Genomic DNA, 17,532 nt, shown 5'->3' on the forward strand with positions numbered 1-17,532 from the left:
TGTGTGTTCTTCTCTGGGCGGGTGGCCAGGGTCTCTGGGCTGTGGGGTGTCCGCCTGCTCTGTGCAGAGAGGGGAAGCGCTTTGGCTCTGAGGTTCCCCTTTTGTGAAGGGCCAGGATCTCCTGTCCTCCCCAGCTTCCGTGGACTCACCACGGTTCCCCTCCCACTGCCTTCTTTCTTTCCTTATTCACAGGAGCTCAGTAACCCTCTGGTCAGAGATGCTGCTGCTGCTGCTCCTGCTGTGGGCAGGTGAGTGTCTGAGGGGGAGGGAGGGCAGCAGGGGGACTGCAGCTGACCCTCCTTTCCCTGCAGGGTCCCTGGCTCAGGATAAAAGATACCAGCTGAAAGTGAATTCATCTGTGACGGTGCAGGAGGGCCTGTGTCTCTCTGTGCACTGCTCCTTCACCTACCCCCGGACCTATGCGAATTACCCTGCTTATGGCTTCTGGTTCCGGGAAGGGGCTGATATATACCAGGATGCTGCTGTGGCCACCAACCACCCACATCGTGAAGTGCAGGAGGGGGCCCGGGGCCGATTTCACCTCCTCTGGGATCCCCGGGCCAAAAACTGCTCCCTGGACATCAGAGATGCCAGGAGGACAGATGATGGATTATACTTTTTTCGGGTGCATAAAGGAACTTCTTTGTTATATTCTTATGCATGGAACAAGCTCTCCCTGCATGTGACGGGTAAGAAGCGGGCTCCAGGAGAGGCCTCAGGGGAAGCTCACGATGGCTCCAGAGCAGGCCTGGGATGGAAGGACCTGGACTGCAAAGCCTGGGGCTTCTGTCAGGGCCGCACCTGGGCCCTCCCTCCTGACACCGTCTCCCCCTCTCCTCACCAGCCCTGACCCACACACCTGACATCCTCATCACAGGGGCCCTGGAGTCCGGCCGCCCCAGGAACCTGACCTGCTCTGTGCCCTGGGCCTGTGAGCGGGGCTCGCCCCCCATCTTCTCCTGGACCTCAGCTGCTCACACCTCCCTGGGCCCCAGGACCCGCTTCTCTTCTGTGCTCACCCTCACCCCACGGCCCCAGGACCATGGCACCAACCTCACCTGTCAGGTGCATTTTCCTGCAGCTGGTGTGACTGTGGAGAGAACCATCCAGCTCAACGTCACCTGTGAGTGCTGGGCCAGGACACCAGGGTCCCTGAGGGTGTGTGGAGCAGGAGGGCCAGGCTGGGTGCTTTGTCCTGGGGGCCTGGCTGAGCAGGTGACTAGAGGACAAATCCCTGTCCCTCCTGCATTTCTCTTGCATCTGGGTGTTGGGTGATGCCTACATGATCCTCACCCCATCTCACTGACAAGGGAACTCCTCTCTTCCTGTCCTAGGTGCCCCACAGAACCCAACAGCAGGTGTCAGCCTAGGAGACGGCACAGGTAGGAAGAAGCCGGTCATGGGCTGTAGGGAGCAAAGCCTCTTCCAGATCAGACCAGGGCTGGTCCCTGCCTCATCCTGGAGGCACCCTGGTGACTGGACACCCACTTGTGGGTGAACCCAGTGGTTCCTCTTCTCCCTCAGCCTCCATGGCCACTCTGAGCAGCTCTCCCCACCAGCCCCTTACTCCCCAAGGACTTCTCCACCCCCCCTGACAGCTGCACCAGGAGAACTAGGCACCATTCACATGGCTGAGCTGGCTCTCGAGGCCCCCGATCCTCCATCTCCTCCAGACTCATGTTTTAATTTTCCTCCAATAGTTTAATTTAGGTATTTTTGAACAGGTAATATAGTCACATGGCCAAAAATTCAAGAGGAACTGACGTCGGCCCTGGCCGGGTAACTCAGTTGGTTAGAGCGTTATTCCGATACACCAAGTTTGCAGGTTCGATCCCCGGTCAGGGCACATACAGGAATCAATCAATGATGCATCAATAAGTGGAACAACAAATGGCTCGCTCTCTCTCTCCCACCCCCCTCCTCTTCCTCTCTATCTCTAAAAATCAATAAAAAAAGAAGACTGTTCGCTTAGACTAAAGGCACTGAAGTCTGTCCTCAGGTGCCCAGTCCCCTCCCAGGAAGTGACCATTGTCCACAGGCTGCTGTGAGCCTTGGTTTGTCACCTGAAGGATCTAACAGGTCCTTGGACACCAGTAGGACAGACGTTCCCCTTCCCCTCTGTGACTGTGGACTATTCCACGGCATAGACGGATCCTGGCTGTGTGCACGTCTCCTATAATGGAGAACCAGGACGTTAAGTTGTTGTCTGAATAATAGTCATTGAATGGATGTACCACATTCAGCTCACCCACTGATCAGTTGATGGACATTTGGGCATTTCCACTTTTTGGCTGTTATAATACTGCTGTGGACATTGACTACATTTTTTGTTGAATGTGTTTTCTGTTTTCTTGGGCATACAGATGGGAGTGGAATTGCTGTGTCAAATGGTAGTTTCTATGTGTAACTCTCTGAGGAAATTCCACACTGTTTTCCACAGTGGCAGCATCGTTTTACGCTCCCACCAGCAACGTATAAGGCTTCCAGTTTCTCCACACGATTACCAACGTTGGTATTTTCCTTTAAAAAAAAAAATTGCAGGCTACTAGCGGATATGAAGGGCTATTTCAACGTGGTTTTCATTGGCATTTCTGTGAAAATAATGATGCAGTTTACTTGCTCACAGAACCATTGTTCATTTGTATGTCACCCTTGAAGAACAGTTTTTTCAAGTCATCTGCCCAGTTTTCAATCTTTTTTTTGACTCTCTGTTGTTGAGTTGTAAGAGTTCTTTATATGTGCTGGATACTAATCCTTACGTGATCTATGATTCCCAAATATTTTCTCCCATTAAGTGGGTTGGCTTTTCACATTCCCCGTAGTGTCCATTGATGAACAGAATGTTTCATTTTGATGAATTCCGCCTTACACATTTTAATTTCTGTCCAACTGCTGGGGGTCACGGCAGGGCCTGGGGTGACCGTCTAGGTGGTCCCCCCTCCGGGGATGCAGGAGGCCTGGAGAATGACGTCCAGGGTCCTGCTGGGAGGGGAAGGACACAGGTGACTCCATCCTTGCCCCTCTTTCCTGCAGGATTTTCAGGGCCCAGGGCAGAGGTGGTGCTGGTGGCCTTTGGGGAAGCAGCTGTCAAGACCCTGCTCCTCCTTCTCTGCCTCATCTTCGTCATGTGAGCTCTGCCCCATGGGGAAGGGGACACGTGGGGAGGGTAGAGTGCACCCAGCTGAGTCCAGAACCAGGGCTGGGAATCCTGACAGTTCAGGGCAGGGCCAGCAGGAGGTGAAGGGGTGGTGGGTGAGGACTCCAGACTGACAGGCGTGGTGAGGACCCGCCAGCCAAGTGCCCAGGGTGGGAGGCACCTGCAATGCTCAAGATGGTGTGTGAGGCCAGGCACACCCTCTGCATTTCAGTCTCCCTCCACCCCTGGGCAGGGAACAGGGGGTTGGGTCTGCTGCCCAATGTGCCCTGATCCAACCAGACTGAAAGGCCCTGGTCTCTTCTCTCAGAGTCAGGTACCACAAGAGGAAGGCCCCGAGGCCCCAAAGAGGTATGGAGGATGCCAACACCACCTCAGGTTCACCCTCAGGTGAGCGATGCACGTATCTCACCACCCGGTGCCTCCCCAGGATGGCCCCTGGGATTGCTCCACTCGGCACTGCTTAATTTGAGCTGCCCCCTACCTCCCCAAACCCACTTCTCTGCTGGCTTCTGCACTTTTCCCTTCCTCCCTGCTCCCCAATCCACTAAGGCCTGTCCATCTTTCTTCCTAATCACAGCCCACAGTGAGGGCCATCTCCTCCCCGTGATGACCCTGGTGGTTCCTGGGGCCTCATCACTTCCCTGGCTCTCTGACCCCACCAACCTTTTGCCTCCAGATTGTGTTTCTGGAGACATATCGCCCACCTCCTGCACAGTTTGAGCAGCGATGGTTCTCCTCCATGGCCAGAGATGAGCTGCAGACACCACAGGATGGATTTGAGGGCCTGGCATGGCCTGCTCCCCTGCAGGACTCTCCACTAGATTGTACCATTGCCCTGAATCTCATAGCACCTCCACATCCAGGTCGGGGAGGGGCTTTGTCACTGAGACTTTGCACTTCCTTCTGCTGAAATGCCCTCCCCTCCCCATTCCTGCATCTCCAAGCGCTGATGATACTTTGTCTCAGTTAAAAGTTACCTCATTGTACGTGTGTGTGTGTGTGTGTGTGTGTGTGTGTATGGTTTTGAACAAAACAATATTTAGTCATTTATGTACAGACTCTTTAGCAAGTATAACCGTACACCTGCTATGTGCCAGCATTGTTGTAGGTACTGGGGATGCAGCTGTGAACCGGCATAAAAAAATCTCTCTCATCTAGAAGCTATCATTCTGGAGTCAAGAAGATAAAATTTAATATAAATAAATAAAAATTAGCCCGGCCGGGTGTGGCTCAGGGGTTGAGTGTCGACCTAGGATCCAGGCGATCGGGGTTCGATTCCCGGTCAAGGCACATGCCCGGGTTGCGGGATCGATCAATGACTCTCTCATCATTGATGTTTCTATCTCTCTCTCTTCCTCTCCTTTCCTCTCTCTGAAATCAATAAAGATATATTAAAAAAAAAATTAGAACCTTTTGGATGGTCACATATGTGTGGGGAGGTTCATGCAAAGAAAGTATCAGGTGACATGTGGGGAGACAATTCCTGATGTCGAGAGTATGAAGTGATGTCTGAGCCCAGACTTGATGCTGCTGAGAGAGCAGACTTTGTGTTTCCCTAAAGGAAATGAGCTGGGAAGACGAAGGGCAGTGCCACAGCTCTGAGGCAGGGGCAGCCTGGCGGGCATGTGGTGGAGACAAGACTCAGCGGTGACCGCCCCGGGGGCCTGGGAGGAGAGACCTGGGAGGTGGTGCAGACCCCATGGTGTGCAGCCCGTGAGGCCTTGCAGCAAAGGCAGGAACCTGGGAGCTTTTGAGGAGAGCAGAGATAGGACTGAGCATTCTTTGTAACAGGATCCCTGTGACTGCTCTGTTCAGAATAGACAAGAGTAGGTCCAAGCAGCCAAACAGAGATTGAGGAAGGCAAGGAAGGCAGGACGGGATGGCGGCTGAACCAAAGAGGTGAGGAGGAGAGTGAGGTTTACTTTTTGGATATATGTTGAAGATCAAGTTGACTGAGTTTCCTGCCGTTGTGGGGCCTGAGGGAAAGACCAGGGCCAGGATGGTGACCAGGCATTTCCCTTCGGCACGGGAAAGGATGGGTTGTGTTTCACGGGCACAGAGAAGAGGTTTTTGTGGGTGATGTTCACTGAGAAGCCACTTCATGCTCAACTGGGGACGTCAGTGAGAGAGCTGGTGTGAACATCCGGAGGTCAGGAGAGGGGTCCAGACAGGAGATGTGTACACGTGTGGTCCGTACGTGTAAGATGATGACAACAGGTGAGGACGGAAAAGGACTGGTGGCACACAGAGAAGAGAAGAACAAGGAAACCCCTCGTCATTGAGGGTCCGGGCAACTGGGGTTTCAGTGGTTGGTGGGAAAGGTGTGAAGAGGTGATTGTCGCCACTTCAGAAGAGAATTGGAGGAGGGAATATGGAAGTAGTGGGTCTAGACAACCCTTTGAGGAATTTGGCTGCAAAGGGAAACAGAGGAATGGGTCGGGTGAAGGTCTTCTCTCAGCTCCTTCTCTGTGTTCTCCAAGAGGACCCATGAATTCCCACCCGTATTGGTTTCCTGGGGACATGGTAACAAATTACCACACACTCGGTTACTTTAAAAAAGGAAACTAATTCTCTTGGTTCTTGAGGCCGGAAACCCATGTAGGGAGTAAAAATTAATTCTCCCGTTGTCCTTCTAATTTATCAACTGAGACCCCTGAAACAAAGAAAGATTTGGTGCCGTGTCTCCGGGTAATGAGCACTATACCCCATCAGCTGAAATGAGTTCTGTTGTGTAGAAATCAAGTTGTTGGGTGGGATGCACTCCGTCCAGACGCTGGAGAAGAGAATCCCTGTCTTGCCTCATCCAGGTGATGTGGCTGCCAGCTGTCGTTGGTCTGTGGCGGCATCACCGCAATCTGTCTCCTGGTCACAGTGCCTCCTCCTGAGCTGTGTTTAGAAAGTCACCCACTACCTCTCTCTCAGAGGACACTTGTGGCTGGATTCAGGGACCAACCCTAATAATCCAGGATGATCTTCATGTGAAGATCCTTAGCCTAGTCCTATCTGCAAAGACCCTTTTTACTTACAAGATACCATTGCGGGTACCAGGGATTAATACCTGGGTATCTTTGGGTGGCCAACATTCAGCTCTTTGCACTGTCCACATGACCTTTTGCACTCCCTGAATGTTCCTGTCTGGCCTGCAGACCTTGTTTGCTCTGCTCTTCCATGTCGCCATACATTAGTGGGTCATCTCAGCAGTTACACATGTTTTAGGAAGCAGGAGCTTGTTGTTCTGTAAAAGCCACCATTAAGAGAGTTAAAGGAAAAGTTACAGACTTGGAGAAAATATCTGCAAATAGATACTTCATGAATGACTTGTGTCCAAGGTATATCCAGGACTCTCAAACAAAGCCGTAAACAAAAAATAGGCCCAGTTGTATAAAAATAGTCACTCAACAACAGCAAAACCAACAACCTTATTTAAAATTTGACTGATGATTTGAATAGACATTTTATAAAGATATACACATGGCCAATAAGCATATGAACTTATGCACAGCATCACTAATATAGGAAAATACAAACTAAAACCACACCGTGAGCTACCACCATTATTGCTTAAGATGGCTATTATATTTTTTAAAAACTGAAAAACAGGAAATGGCAAGAGTTGGAGCAGATATGGAGAAAATGAAACTCTTGTGCTTTGCTCTATATTCCAAAACTTTGCATCTGCTTTAAAAAAACAACAGCATGGCAGTTCCTCAAAACATTAAAGATAGAATTACCATACAATCCAGTAATTTCATTTCTGGGTGTTTACCCAAAGGATTGAAAGCAGGAACTCTAGTAGATATTTATACATCCCTGTTCATTGCAGCATTATTCACAGTTAGGTGAAGGTAATCCAAGTGCCTACTGACAAAGAAACAGATACACACAGCGTGGTGTACACATACAAGGAAATGCTATTCAGCCTCAGATATGGAAGGAAATTCTTACACCACATTGTGGATTGAAGACACTACACTAAGTGCAACAAGCCAGTCACCAAAGGACAAATACTGTGTGATTCCACTTCCATGAAGTACCCACAGCAGCAAATTCATAGACACAGAATGTAGATTTGTAGCTGCCAGCATCTGGAGGGATGGAGAGCTATTCCTTTCATGGGCACAGAGTGTCATTTTGGGAAAAATGACAAAAGGTCTAGAGGTGGATGGTGGTGATGGTCACACAACAATGTGAATGTACTAAATGCCACTGACCCAGACAATTAAAAATGTTTTTGTTAAGTATGTGCTACCGCAACTTTCAAAAACAGGCAAAGATTTTTATCGGTTATTTCACCAAATATAAAAAATAATGGCAGCTATGCACAGGGAAACATACTTAATATCATTCATTATTAGGAACTTACAGATTTAAACCAGGATGAGATACAACGGAATACTACTTAGTAACAATGCATTATGAGCTACAGATACATAGAACTTGGATCAAGTTCACAAATATTATGCTGAGTGAGAGAATATAGACATGAATCAGTACATTTATAGAAATTCTCCTATAGACAGAACTAATTCACCATGAGAGAAGGTGTACCAGTGGTTACCTGGGGCTGGAGATAATGGTGATGAACTACAGAGAAGTGGGGGAAAGTCTCTGTGGTAGTGGAAATGTTCTATATCTTGATTGTAGAGGTATACATTTGTTCAAATTCATAGAAATGCATACACAAGTGGGTGCATTTTGTTTTATGTAAATTATAAAGTTATTTGAAGAAACACAATGAGAACTCACAGAGTCCTCCCTTCCATGAATATGGTATAACTTTCTTTACTATACTCATCAATTGTACTGGGTTTTCTATTATATGCTCTATTCTTACATGGTTTTTTAAACAACTAGAACATGATATTATTTTACTTATGGGAGACTCAATTTTTAAAAAATATTTTTATTTATTGATTTGAGAGAGAGAGAGAGAGAAAGAGAGAGGAAGGGTAGAGAGAAAGAGAGAGGAAAGGAGAGAGAGAAAAACATCAATTTGTTGTACCATTTATTCATGCATTTATTGGTTGCTTCTTGTATGTGCCCTGCCTGGGGATCAAACCCACAACTTTGGCGTATCTGGAGGACACTCTAAACAATATTTAGCTACCCGGCAAGGACAAGACTCAATTTCTTATCCAACAAATGAGGGTGCAAAAATCTCTCTGTATTAGTAAGACTGACAGTCCACCTATCTAGATACTACTGTGTTGGAAAGATTTTACAAGTGTGTGGTGGCAAATGCTTTTATGTCACTGGGATCGAGAATTTGCTAGATGCATACACCATAGGCTCAGATGGAAAACCAGGTGACCTGAACCTAAATTTTAGTTGTAGCTGCATATTCCACTCATGTTTCCTAGAAATATTATGTTTATCACATTTAACTGTGAAAGTATATTTTTCATCAATTCTTACACATTTTTATTTTATGTAAAAATTATACCCCCCATAGTCCCACTAAGGATTTAAGGTTGACTTACAGTTTTATAACACTTTTAAGGTAGCAATTTTTTTTTAAAGGATAACAGAAATCACCTAGGAAACAAGAAATAATTGTACCAGAGAGCTGGGATAAGGTTGTTTCTCAAATTAAGTACTAGATATATATCTGAGATTCCTGGCAGCCAATGCAACAAGGGAAATGTGGACTCTTATGTCTGAGAAAAGAAAGTATGTAGTTTATTTGAAAGGCAAATATCATCTTACCGCTGAAGACTTTGAGAAACTTACGCCACTTGGAAAAGACACTGCTTAACATAATGAGAAATGCTTGAACATATTATTAATCCACAACTTTGTCCTTGGCTATTGGAGAACTCAAAGCAGCATTTTTCCATGAGAGGAAATGTTCATCTGTGTGGTGAGAAACTGAAACAGTTTCTCCAATTCCCACACACCGAGTGACTGGAACCATAAAAAAGAGCTTCCTGTCCTGGCTTATGGGACATGCGGTTCCCTTTGTTTTACATAAAGATGCAACACTGTTCTTATTTTGTAGATGCCGTTGCAACATCAGGAATCAGTAATTGGTTGTAAAATAAAAACCCACACTTGTATTTTTAGAAAATACCCAGCAAGCCACCAGGACACAGGGTAAACTCACCAGTGACTGCAGCTCTAAAGCCAGACAGTGCTGTGTTTGGGAGGCAGTGATGTCACTGGGTGGGGAGTTTCTCACAGACACGGACCAGGTCCATGTATCTGTTCTTGTCTTGCCTTCAGCCAGCAAACACTTAGGTGCAGCCGAGTGTTTGGTGAATGAACGAATGCTGCCCTCACTTCACTGTGACCCCTTCATTTCTTCTGTCCCAATCCTTCACCCACAGGAACGACCACAGCTTCTAGATGAGGCTGGGACCTCTGGCCAACGTAGGGTTGAGCGGCTGCCTGGAACAGGCAACAGAGCTCAGAAAAGCCCCTAGTATGAGCGAACCTCAGGGGACTCATGTGTCCCATCCTCAGATGTCCTCAGAGGTGCTGGTCCTGCTCCGGTGCTGGAGGGAGGCCCCAGGGATGGGACAGGACCGGGGCCTGGTCCTTGTGTGTTCTTCTCTGGGCGGGTGGCCAGGGTCTCTGGGCTGTGGGGTGTCCGCCTGCTCTGTGCAGAGAGGGGAAGCGCTTTGGCTCTGAGGTTCCCCTTTTGTGAAGGGCCAGGATCTCCTGCTCCTCCCCAGCTTCCGTGGACTCACCACGGTTCCCCTCCCACTGCCTTCTTTCTTTCCTCATTCACAGGAGCTCAGTAACCCTCTGGTCAGAGATGCTGCTGCTGCTGCTCCTGCTGTGGGCAGGTGAGTGTCTGAGGGGGAGGGAGGGCAGCAGGGGGACTGCAGCTGACCCTCCTTTCCCTGCAGGGTCCCTGGCTCAGGATAAAAGATACCAGCTGAAACTGAATTCACCTGTGACGGTGCAGGAGGGCCTGTGTGTCTCTGTGCACTGCTCCTTCACCTACCCCCGGACCTATGCGAATTACCCTGCTTATGGCTTCTGGTTCCGGGAAGGGGCTGATATATACCAGGATGCTGCTGTGGCCACCAACCACCCACATCGTGAAGTGCAGGAGGGGGCCCGGGGCCGATTTCACCTCCTCTGGGATCCCCAGGCCAAAAACTGCTCCCTGGACATCAGAGATGCCAGGAGGACAGATGATGGATTATACTTTTTTCGGATGCAGAAAGGAACTTCTTTGTTATATTCTTATGCATGGAACAAGCTCTCCCTGCATGTGACGGGTAAGGAGTGGGCTCCAGGAGAGGCCTCAGGGGAAGCTCACGGTGGCTCCAGAGCAGGCCTGGGATGGAAGGACCTGGACTGCAAAGCCTGGGGCTTCTGTCAGGGCCGCACCTGGGCCCTCCCTCCTGACACCGTCTCCCCCTCTCCTCACCAGCCCTGACCCACACACCTGACATCCTCATCACAGGGGCCCTGGAGTCCGGCCGCCCCAGGAACCTGACCTGCTCTGTGCCCTGGGCCTGTGAGCGGGGCTCGCCCCCCATCTTCTCCTGGACCTCAGCTGCTCACACCTCCCTGGGCCCCAGGACCCGCTTCTCTTCTGTGCTCACCCTCACCCCACGGCCCCAGGACCATGGCACCAACCTCACCTGTCAGGTGCATTTTCCTGCAGCTGGTGTGACTGTGGAGAGAACCATCCAGCTCAACATCACCTGTGAGTGCTAGGCCAGGACACCAGGGTCCCTGAGGGTGTGTGGAGCAGGAGGGCCAGGCTGGGTGCTTTGTCCTGGGGGCCTGGCTGAGCAGGTGACTAGAGGACAAATCCCTGTCCCTCCTGCATTTCTCTTGCATCTGGGGGTTGGGTGATGCCTACATGATCCTCACCCCATCTCACTGACAAGGGAACTCCTCTCTTCCTGTCCTAGGTGCCCCACAGAACCCAACAACAGGTGACTGCCTAGGAATTGGCTCAGGTAGGAAGGAGGCCCCTGTCCATGGGGCCTTGACTGAAGTGGGGCCTCTACCTGGTGGATTCAGAGCTGGACTTCCAGAGTTCAACAGGGGGGAGCGGCCTCGGTTAGACATGAGAACCCCCATCCAACCTCTACCCTATTGTCCTTCTACTGCCAGGGTGACCCACCACCTCCTCCCTGCCCATTCTAAAAGACGCTCTTTGACTTCCTCCAGTCACAGATGCCTTGCGGCATTTTAAAGTAGACTTTAGTTTTTAGAGCAGTCATAGGTTCACAGCAAGACTGAGCAGGAGGCAGAAGGTAAAACGATTTCCCCTAAACCTGCTGCACCCTCCCTCCTGCAGGTCACCCACCAGTGGGGACATATGTACCATTGATGAACCTACACTGACACATCATCATCACGAAACCCCATCATCTACATTCAGATTCACTCTTGGTGTTGCACATACTATGGTCTTGGACATTATATAATGACATGTGTCTGCCATTATAGTATCATGTAGAGTAATTTCACTGCTCCAAAAATCTCTATTTTTTGCTGTTGCTGTTAATCCTCACTGAGGGTATATTTTTCCATTGATTGTTAGAGAGAGTGGAAGGGAGGGTGAGAGAAACATTGATGTGAGGGAGACACATCAATTGGTTGCCTCCCACATGCACCTCGAGTGGGGCCAAGGATTGAACCTACAACCAAGGTATGTGCCCTTGACAGGGAATCGAACCCGTGACCCTTTGGTCTGCAGGCCAACAATGCTGTAACCACTGAGGCATATCAGCCAGGGTCGAAAATCTCTATTTTTTGACTGCCAATCCCTCGGCCCTCACCCTGATCTATCTCTGGAACTCAGTACTCCCCCTGCCCTATTCCCATTGGTAATGGCATCTGGTACCCCCCACTGGACAGTGACCCCATTAGGACTCTCTCAGCAGTCCCATCAGACTGTGATAGACAGGTAATGCCCAGAGACACGTCCCTGACCCTGGGCATTGGGCTCTTGGGAGGCATGGCCAGAAAGGACCAGGAAAGCTGTCTGGGTCTTGCCTGAAGGTCTGAGAACCTCCCCACTTTCATCTTCTTCTGGAGGCACAAAAGACCACCTTTGACCCTTTGGAGGCCAGGAGAGAAGATTTAGACCCCTTCCCAGGAAGGGAGGAGAGACAGGTCTTTCTGCATCCCACAGCACTCTGTGTGTCTCTCTCCCTGGAGTCCCCATGGGATCCTGAGCCTCAAGGTCATGCTGCAGCCAGGTCTGGGGTATGTTGTAGAGATACCCTAGATGGAGAAGAACCCAGGTGCTGCACAGGAATGTGGGGATTGGATTGGAAGTGTCACGTAGACCCTGTCCTTCATTCCACGGTTGTGGAAGACCAAGGTGCTGAGCCCTGGATGGGAGGAGAGGGGCACCCATCTCTTCATGCTCTCGAGGAGGGAAGACATGCCTGCTCATCAAGACTGGAGCTCACTCAAGACTCTCTTTCTGCAGGGGAACCAAGGACCAGGGCAAAAGTGGTTCAGGGGGCCATCGGGGGAGCTGGTGTCACTGCCCTGCTGGCTGTCTGCCTCGGCCTCATCTATTTTGTGTGAGCTGGGGCAGGTGTGGGCCAGAGGTGGAGAAATGGGACCTGGAGGGGTTGTGAGGGCCTGGGGCAAGAGTAGGGGGTACAGTGGTGGTGAGAATCCAGCCGATCGCCGCTGAGCCAGCTTCAGTCTGTTCCCAGCTCCGGTCCCAGGTGTCTGAGAGTGGGGGGACCGTGTTACAAATTCTTGTTATGAAGACTCCTGGTCTCGCCCCAACCTTTACCTGCCCTAGTCACTCTCTCCAGCCCCAAAGAGTGACCCTGTGTTGAAAACCCTGGTGTCTCACCACAGAGTGAAGACTCACAGGAAGAAAGCAGCCAGGGAAGGAGCGGTCGTGGACAGCATCTACACTCTGGTGGGACCAGCTTCCCTGGTGAGTGATGTGGGCACCCTGGTATGCAGCCTGCCCACCACACCCCCACTTCCCATGCGGCCCACAGTCACCCTCCATCCAGCATGCCCAGGAATGAGCTCTCCATCTTCCCACTCTTTTGGAAAATGTAGGTTTTATTATTATTCAGGTATGTCAGGCCAATGGATCAGAAAACCATTGCCCCCATTTGTTCCTCACAGTTCCCAAGAGGAGGGGAAAACATCCCACCACAGGGCCACCCAGGGCAGCACCGGGGTCGGCCAGGAGGCAGAAAGAGTGAGGGGGGAAAGTGGGCAGGACCCTTGGTGGCGGTTTCCACGGGGAAGGCGAGGTGAGGCAGGGCAAGCAGGCTTAGAACTGGCTAGTTTGAATAATTTCAGTGGGCTCTGGGCGTAGGGGCCATCTCCCATTGTCTGGTACCAGGTCCTGGTGCGACTGGGGCAGGGGGAGAATGGTCTGAAGTGTAAGAACTCCATGGAGGAGGTTGTTGGAGGTGTGGACTTTGGACTGGACTGGCTGGCTAGTTTGCCACGTGAAACTCACACTTTACTATCTCTAGCAATCGGCCAGTCCTGGCAGAGACAGGACGAGGCTTAGCAAAGCCCCAGATGTCAACACCTAAGAGGCACGTAGTTGATACATCCCCAAACATATTTCTGGTGAGCTCTCCATCTCACCCATGGTGTTCTTGTACCTGACGCCCAGAGACCTGCCCCTGTCCCACCCCGCCCTCCCAGCGCCTGTGCTGCTTCTGAACACAGATCCGCGTAGCCATTCCCTTCCAGCTGAGCTCCCCGTAGCCTGCAGCCTGCTGCCGCTCTCCCATCCCTCCTCCCGGCACCACCCCGTCGCGCCCAAGTCTGCAATGCACTGGTTCTCCATGCTGCCAAGCGCCCAGCCATCTTGGTCTGGCACTTGGGGTGAGATAACCAGAGTCACCCTCAATGTTTCGCGCCTCCTAGGCTCGCCTGCTCACTCTCCTCGAGCAGAGTAAGCCTCTTGCGTCTCAGAATCATCGCTCGGCTGCCTCCTCCTCACATGCCTGTGTCAACCCGCCCTGTTCCTGCTCGTCCTCTGAGCTCTGACTCTCGTTTATTCATTGAACTCTGGCTAATATGGACAGCACTGTGAGGTTCTTGAGCAGATGACCAGCAATCACTCGTGCATTTATCTCTCCCTCCAGCCATTATCTCCCACTTGTCAACTGTTCTGAGTGCTCGGGTAATATATATATATATATATATATATTTACAAATTATTATGTTACAAGTGTAAAATGTCCCTCTTGAAAACTCTCCTTGGCTTGCAGATGGCCACCTTCTCACTGCGTCTTCACATGGCCTTTTCTCTGTGCCCACACATTCTTGGCGTCTCTTCTTCCTATAAAGACTTAAGTCATTTTGGGTCCTACCCTAATGACCCCACTTAAAATTAAGTACCTCTTTCAAGGCCCTATCTCCAAATACAGCCCCATTGGGAGTTAGAACTTCAACATATGAATTTGGGGGACACAGTTCAGTCCGTAAGACAAACATAGTCAGGGTAACAATGATGAATCTGGTGTGAAGCAGTTGAGTTCTGGATGCATCCTGAAGGTGAGGTCGACAGGATTTGCGAATAGAATGAGTGAGTACACTTGGGGTGCGAGCAGAGATAGCTCACTGCCTTTACCTCATAGGTATCATAGACATCAAAGAGGACTCCGTGGGTGTCAGAGGTGTCACAGATATTCCGAGATGTCACGGGTATTCATAGGTTGTCACAGATGTTTTTAAATGTCCACAGATGTCCATAGATGTCAAAGATAACTTTATGAATATCACAGATGTTCAGAAATGTCACAGACAGTCAGAGATGTCTATTGATCGTCATGGATATTCATGGATGTCATAGACATCCAGCGATGTCATAGAGGTCCACAGATAGTCGTAGATGTCCACAGATGTCCATAGATACCAAGGATGACTCCAATGTGGTTGCCTTGAGCAACTTAAAGAATTGACTTACCAATTCCTGAAATTGCCATCTTTTCAGGAGGAGTATGTTTCTGAGAGGGGATCAAACCTTGTTTTGGTTATTGTAAGTTTGAGGTGCTTCTGAGATGTTTATGTGAAGGTGGCAAGTAGGTGGTCAGAATCTAGAGCTCAGGAGAGGGATCCAGGGGGGAAGCACAGAGATTTTGGGGTCTTCCACACCAAGGTCTAATAGTGGATGAAACCACAAAGAAGAGAAGGGGTCTGTGGACAAAGGCCTGGGACCCTCCAGCATTTACAGTCAGGGAGATGTGGTGGAAACAGCAAGAAGACCACTGAAGAAAAAAATGATCAGGACAGTATAGGATTGGGTCCTGATGGCCGAAGGGGGATGAAACTCCAAGGAAGAGAGAGTGCTCTTGTTTTTTTTTTTCCAAATACTAATAAGTCCAGTAGGATAGGATCTGAGAAATGACTTTAAACTTAGCTAAGTGGTTTCAGAGCTGAGCCAAACAAGAGCAGCTCTGGTGGCCTGGCAGAGGCAGATGTCTTGATTGGAGTCAGTTCAAGAGAGAATAGAGGAAGAAGAAGTGAAAAGCCTCTTTTGAGAAATGTTTCAGTAACTCTGGGTCAAGAAATGAGTCTGGAACAGGCTGATGAATCTCAGAGGGAAGGCGGGGGTGGGGGGCTGGGGGGGGAGATTAACCAGAGAACTTATACTCTTAAGTGCATAACCCATGGACACAGACAATAGTGTGGTGAAGGCCTGGGGTGGGGGGTGGGGGTGCGGAGTGGAAGGGGGTCAATGGGGAAAAAAGGGGACATCTGTAATTCTTTCAACAATAATTTTTTTAGAAAGCAAAGTTAAAAAAACACACACACAAATGAGTCTGTAGCAGAAAATGGTTGTACCCTTCAAGCCCTTGGAATTTCCTGGGTAATAGGAGTGTCTTTTTTTTCTAATGAGGCAACCCTTGGTGGATTCCTGGATGGGGGCTGGTCACCAGAAAGACCAAGCCGTGGTGAGCAGCTTAGAAGTTGCAGAGAGGGGAGAGGGCCCGGTGGGAATGGAATTAATGATTGATCATCCCTACACGATGAAACCTCCATCCAAATCCTGAGTGCGGGGCTGGGGGAGATTTCGAGCTGGTGAGCACAGGGAGGCGCTGGGAGGGCGGTGCCCTTGGAGAGGACAGGAAGCTCCTTGCCCTGCCCTCATACCTCGCCCGACGCATCTCTCCACCCGACGCTCGCCGCTGTCCTTTCTCATGCCCTTCTGTTACAAGCTGGCACAGCATAAGTAAACTGTTTCCCTGAGTTCTGTGAGTCACTCTAGCAAATTAATTGAGGTGGGAACCTCTGATTTACAGCCAGTTGGCCAGAAGCACAGGTGACAACCTGGACTTGTGGTTAACGTCTGAACTGACCGGGGGTGGGGGTGGGGGTGGGGATGGGCCTTGGACTGAGCCCTTATCGTGTGGTCTCTGACAATATCTTCAAGTAAATAGTGTCAGAATTGAGCGCAATTGTAGGGTGCCCAGCTGGTGTTGGAGAATTGCTTGGTGCAAGAGTAAAGCAGAGCCCTGGCCGGGTGGCCCAGCTGGATGGAGCATCGGCCCGTACACCAAAGTTGCAGGTTCGATTCCTGATCAGAGCACGTGCCTCGGCTGCACGTTTGATCCCCAGTTGGGGTGTGCGTATGGGAGGCAACCGATGGATGTTTCTCTCTCACATCTCTCTCTCTCCCTCTCTTTCTGCCTTTCTTCCTCTCTATAAATCAATAAAAAGAATTAAAAAGAAAGAATAAAGGAGAGACACACAGGAAGAGAAGGCATTTTTCATAAACACCTCCCTGCGTATCCAGCGCCCAGCATGTAGGAGGGCTCCGAGAGACCAGGGGTTGAGTTCATGAACAGCAGGTGTGTGACCTTGAGAACTACCTAACTTTTCTGAGACTTAGTGTCTTTCTTTATAAAATAATCGTATTTTCCACATAGGTCTGCGTGGGTGTCCAGTAGAACTAGAAAACAACCAATGAGAGCTATATTTGTTGGCTACGTGAATTGACGAGTCCTTAGGAAATATTCAGTAAGAGAATGGAAGAGTTAACAAAGGTCCTGTCACAATCAAATTCACCTCAGGGACTCCCCCCACCCCTGCCCGGCTCTGACCCAGTTCTTTGCTCTCCATACAGGGTCACCAGAAGAAGCCCAAGTTAAACAGCCCCGCTGACTCCACAGGCTCTGCAGGGGCCCCCTCGACCTCGGGGTTGGAGCCAGAGCTGTATTATGCCTCCATCCACTTTCAGGGGACGAAACCCCCTCAGGAGAACACCCACACCGCGCACTCAACCGGCAGGACCCAGTGAGAAGCCAAAACGTCCATACGTCCATGAAGGGGGACCCATGGGCTGATTTTTGGAGACGTAACGTCCCCACAGTGGGTTTATAAACTAAACTACTGTATACGAGTTCCCTGCTATGTTGGAACTGTCTTAGGCTTTGCGATCAGAGAGACCTGGGACC

General features: G+C 50.1%; 1 protein-coding gene across 1 annotated transcript; it reads left to right on the plus strand.

The window, feature by feature from the left end:
- The first annotated feature begins 217 nt into the window (after positions 1 to 217).
- CD33 (CD33 molecule) lies at positions 218 to 17,375 on the plus strand. The gene is made up of 12 exons (XM_087827455.1): positions 218 to 248; positions 312 to 689; positions 845 to 1,180; positions 3,043 to 3,127; positions 3,465 to 3,544; positions 9,832 to 9,945; positions 10,009 to 10,386; positions 10,542 to 10,820; positions 11,032 to 11,079; positions 12,567 to 12,663; positions 12,953 to 13,034; positions 17,202 to 17,375. The coding sequence occupies exons 1-12, from the start codon at positions 218 to 220 to the stop codon at positions 17,373 to 17,375; spliced, it is 2,082 nt and encodes a 693-aa protein (XP_087683581.1).
- The last annotated feature ends 157 nt before the right edge of the window (positions 17,376 to 17,532 follow it).

The sequence above is a fragment of the Miniopterus natalensis genome, chromosome 18 (genome assembly GCF_054644295.1).
Source record: "Miniopterus natalensis isolate mMinNat1 chromosome 18, mMinNat1.hap1, whole genome shotgun sequence".
Taxonomy (NCBI): Eukaryota; Metazoa; Chordata; class Mammalia; order Chiroptera; family Miniopteridae; genus Miniopterus; species Miniopterus natalensis.

Coding starts and splice junctions, on each gene's coding strand:
- CD33 (XM_087827455.1), top strand. CDS start 218: ATGCTGCTGCTGCTGCTCCTGCTGTGGGCAG. Junction 1,181..3,042: donor GTGTGGAGCAGGAGGGCCAG/GCTGGGTGCTTT, acceptor CAGGATTTTCAG/GGCCCAGGGCAGAGGTGGTG. Junction 9,946..10,008: donor GCTGCTCCTGCTGTGGGCAG/GTGAGTGTCTGA, acceptor CTTTCCCTGCAG/GGTCCCTGGCTCAGGATAAA.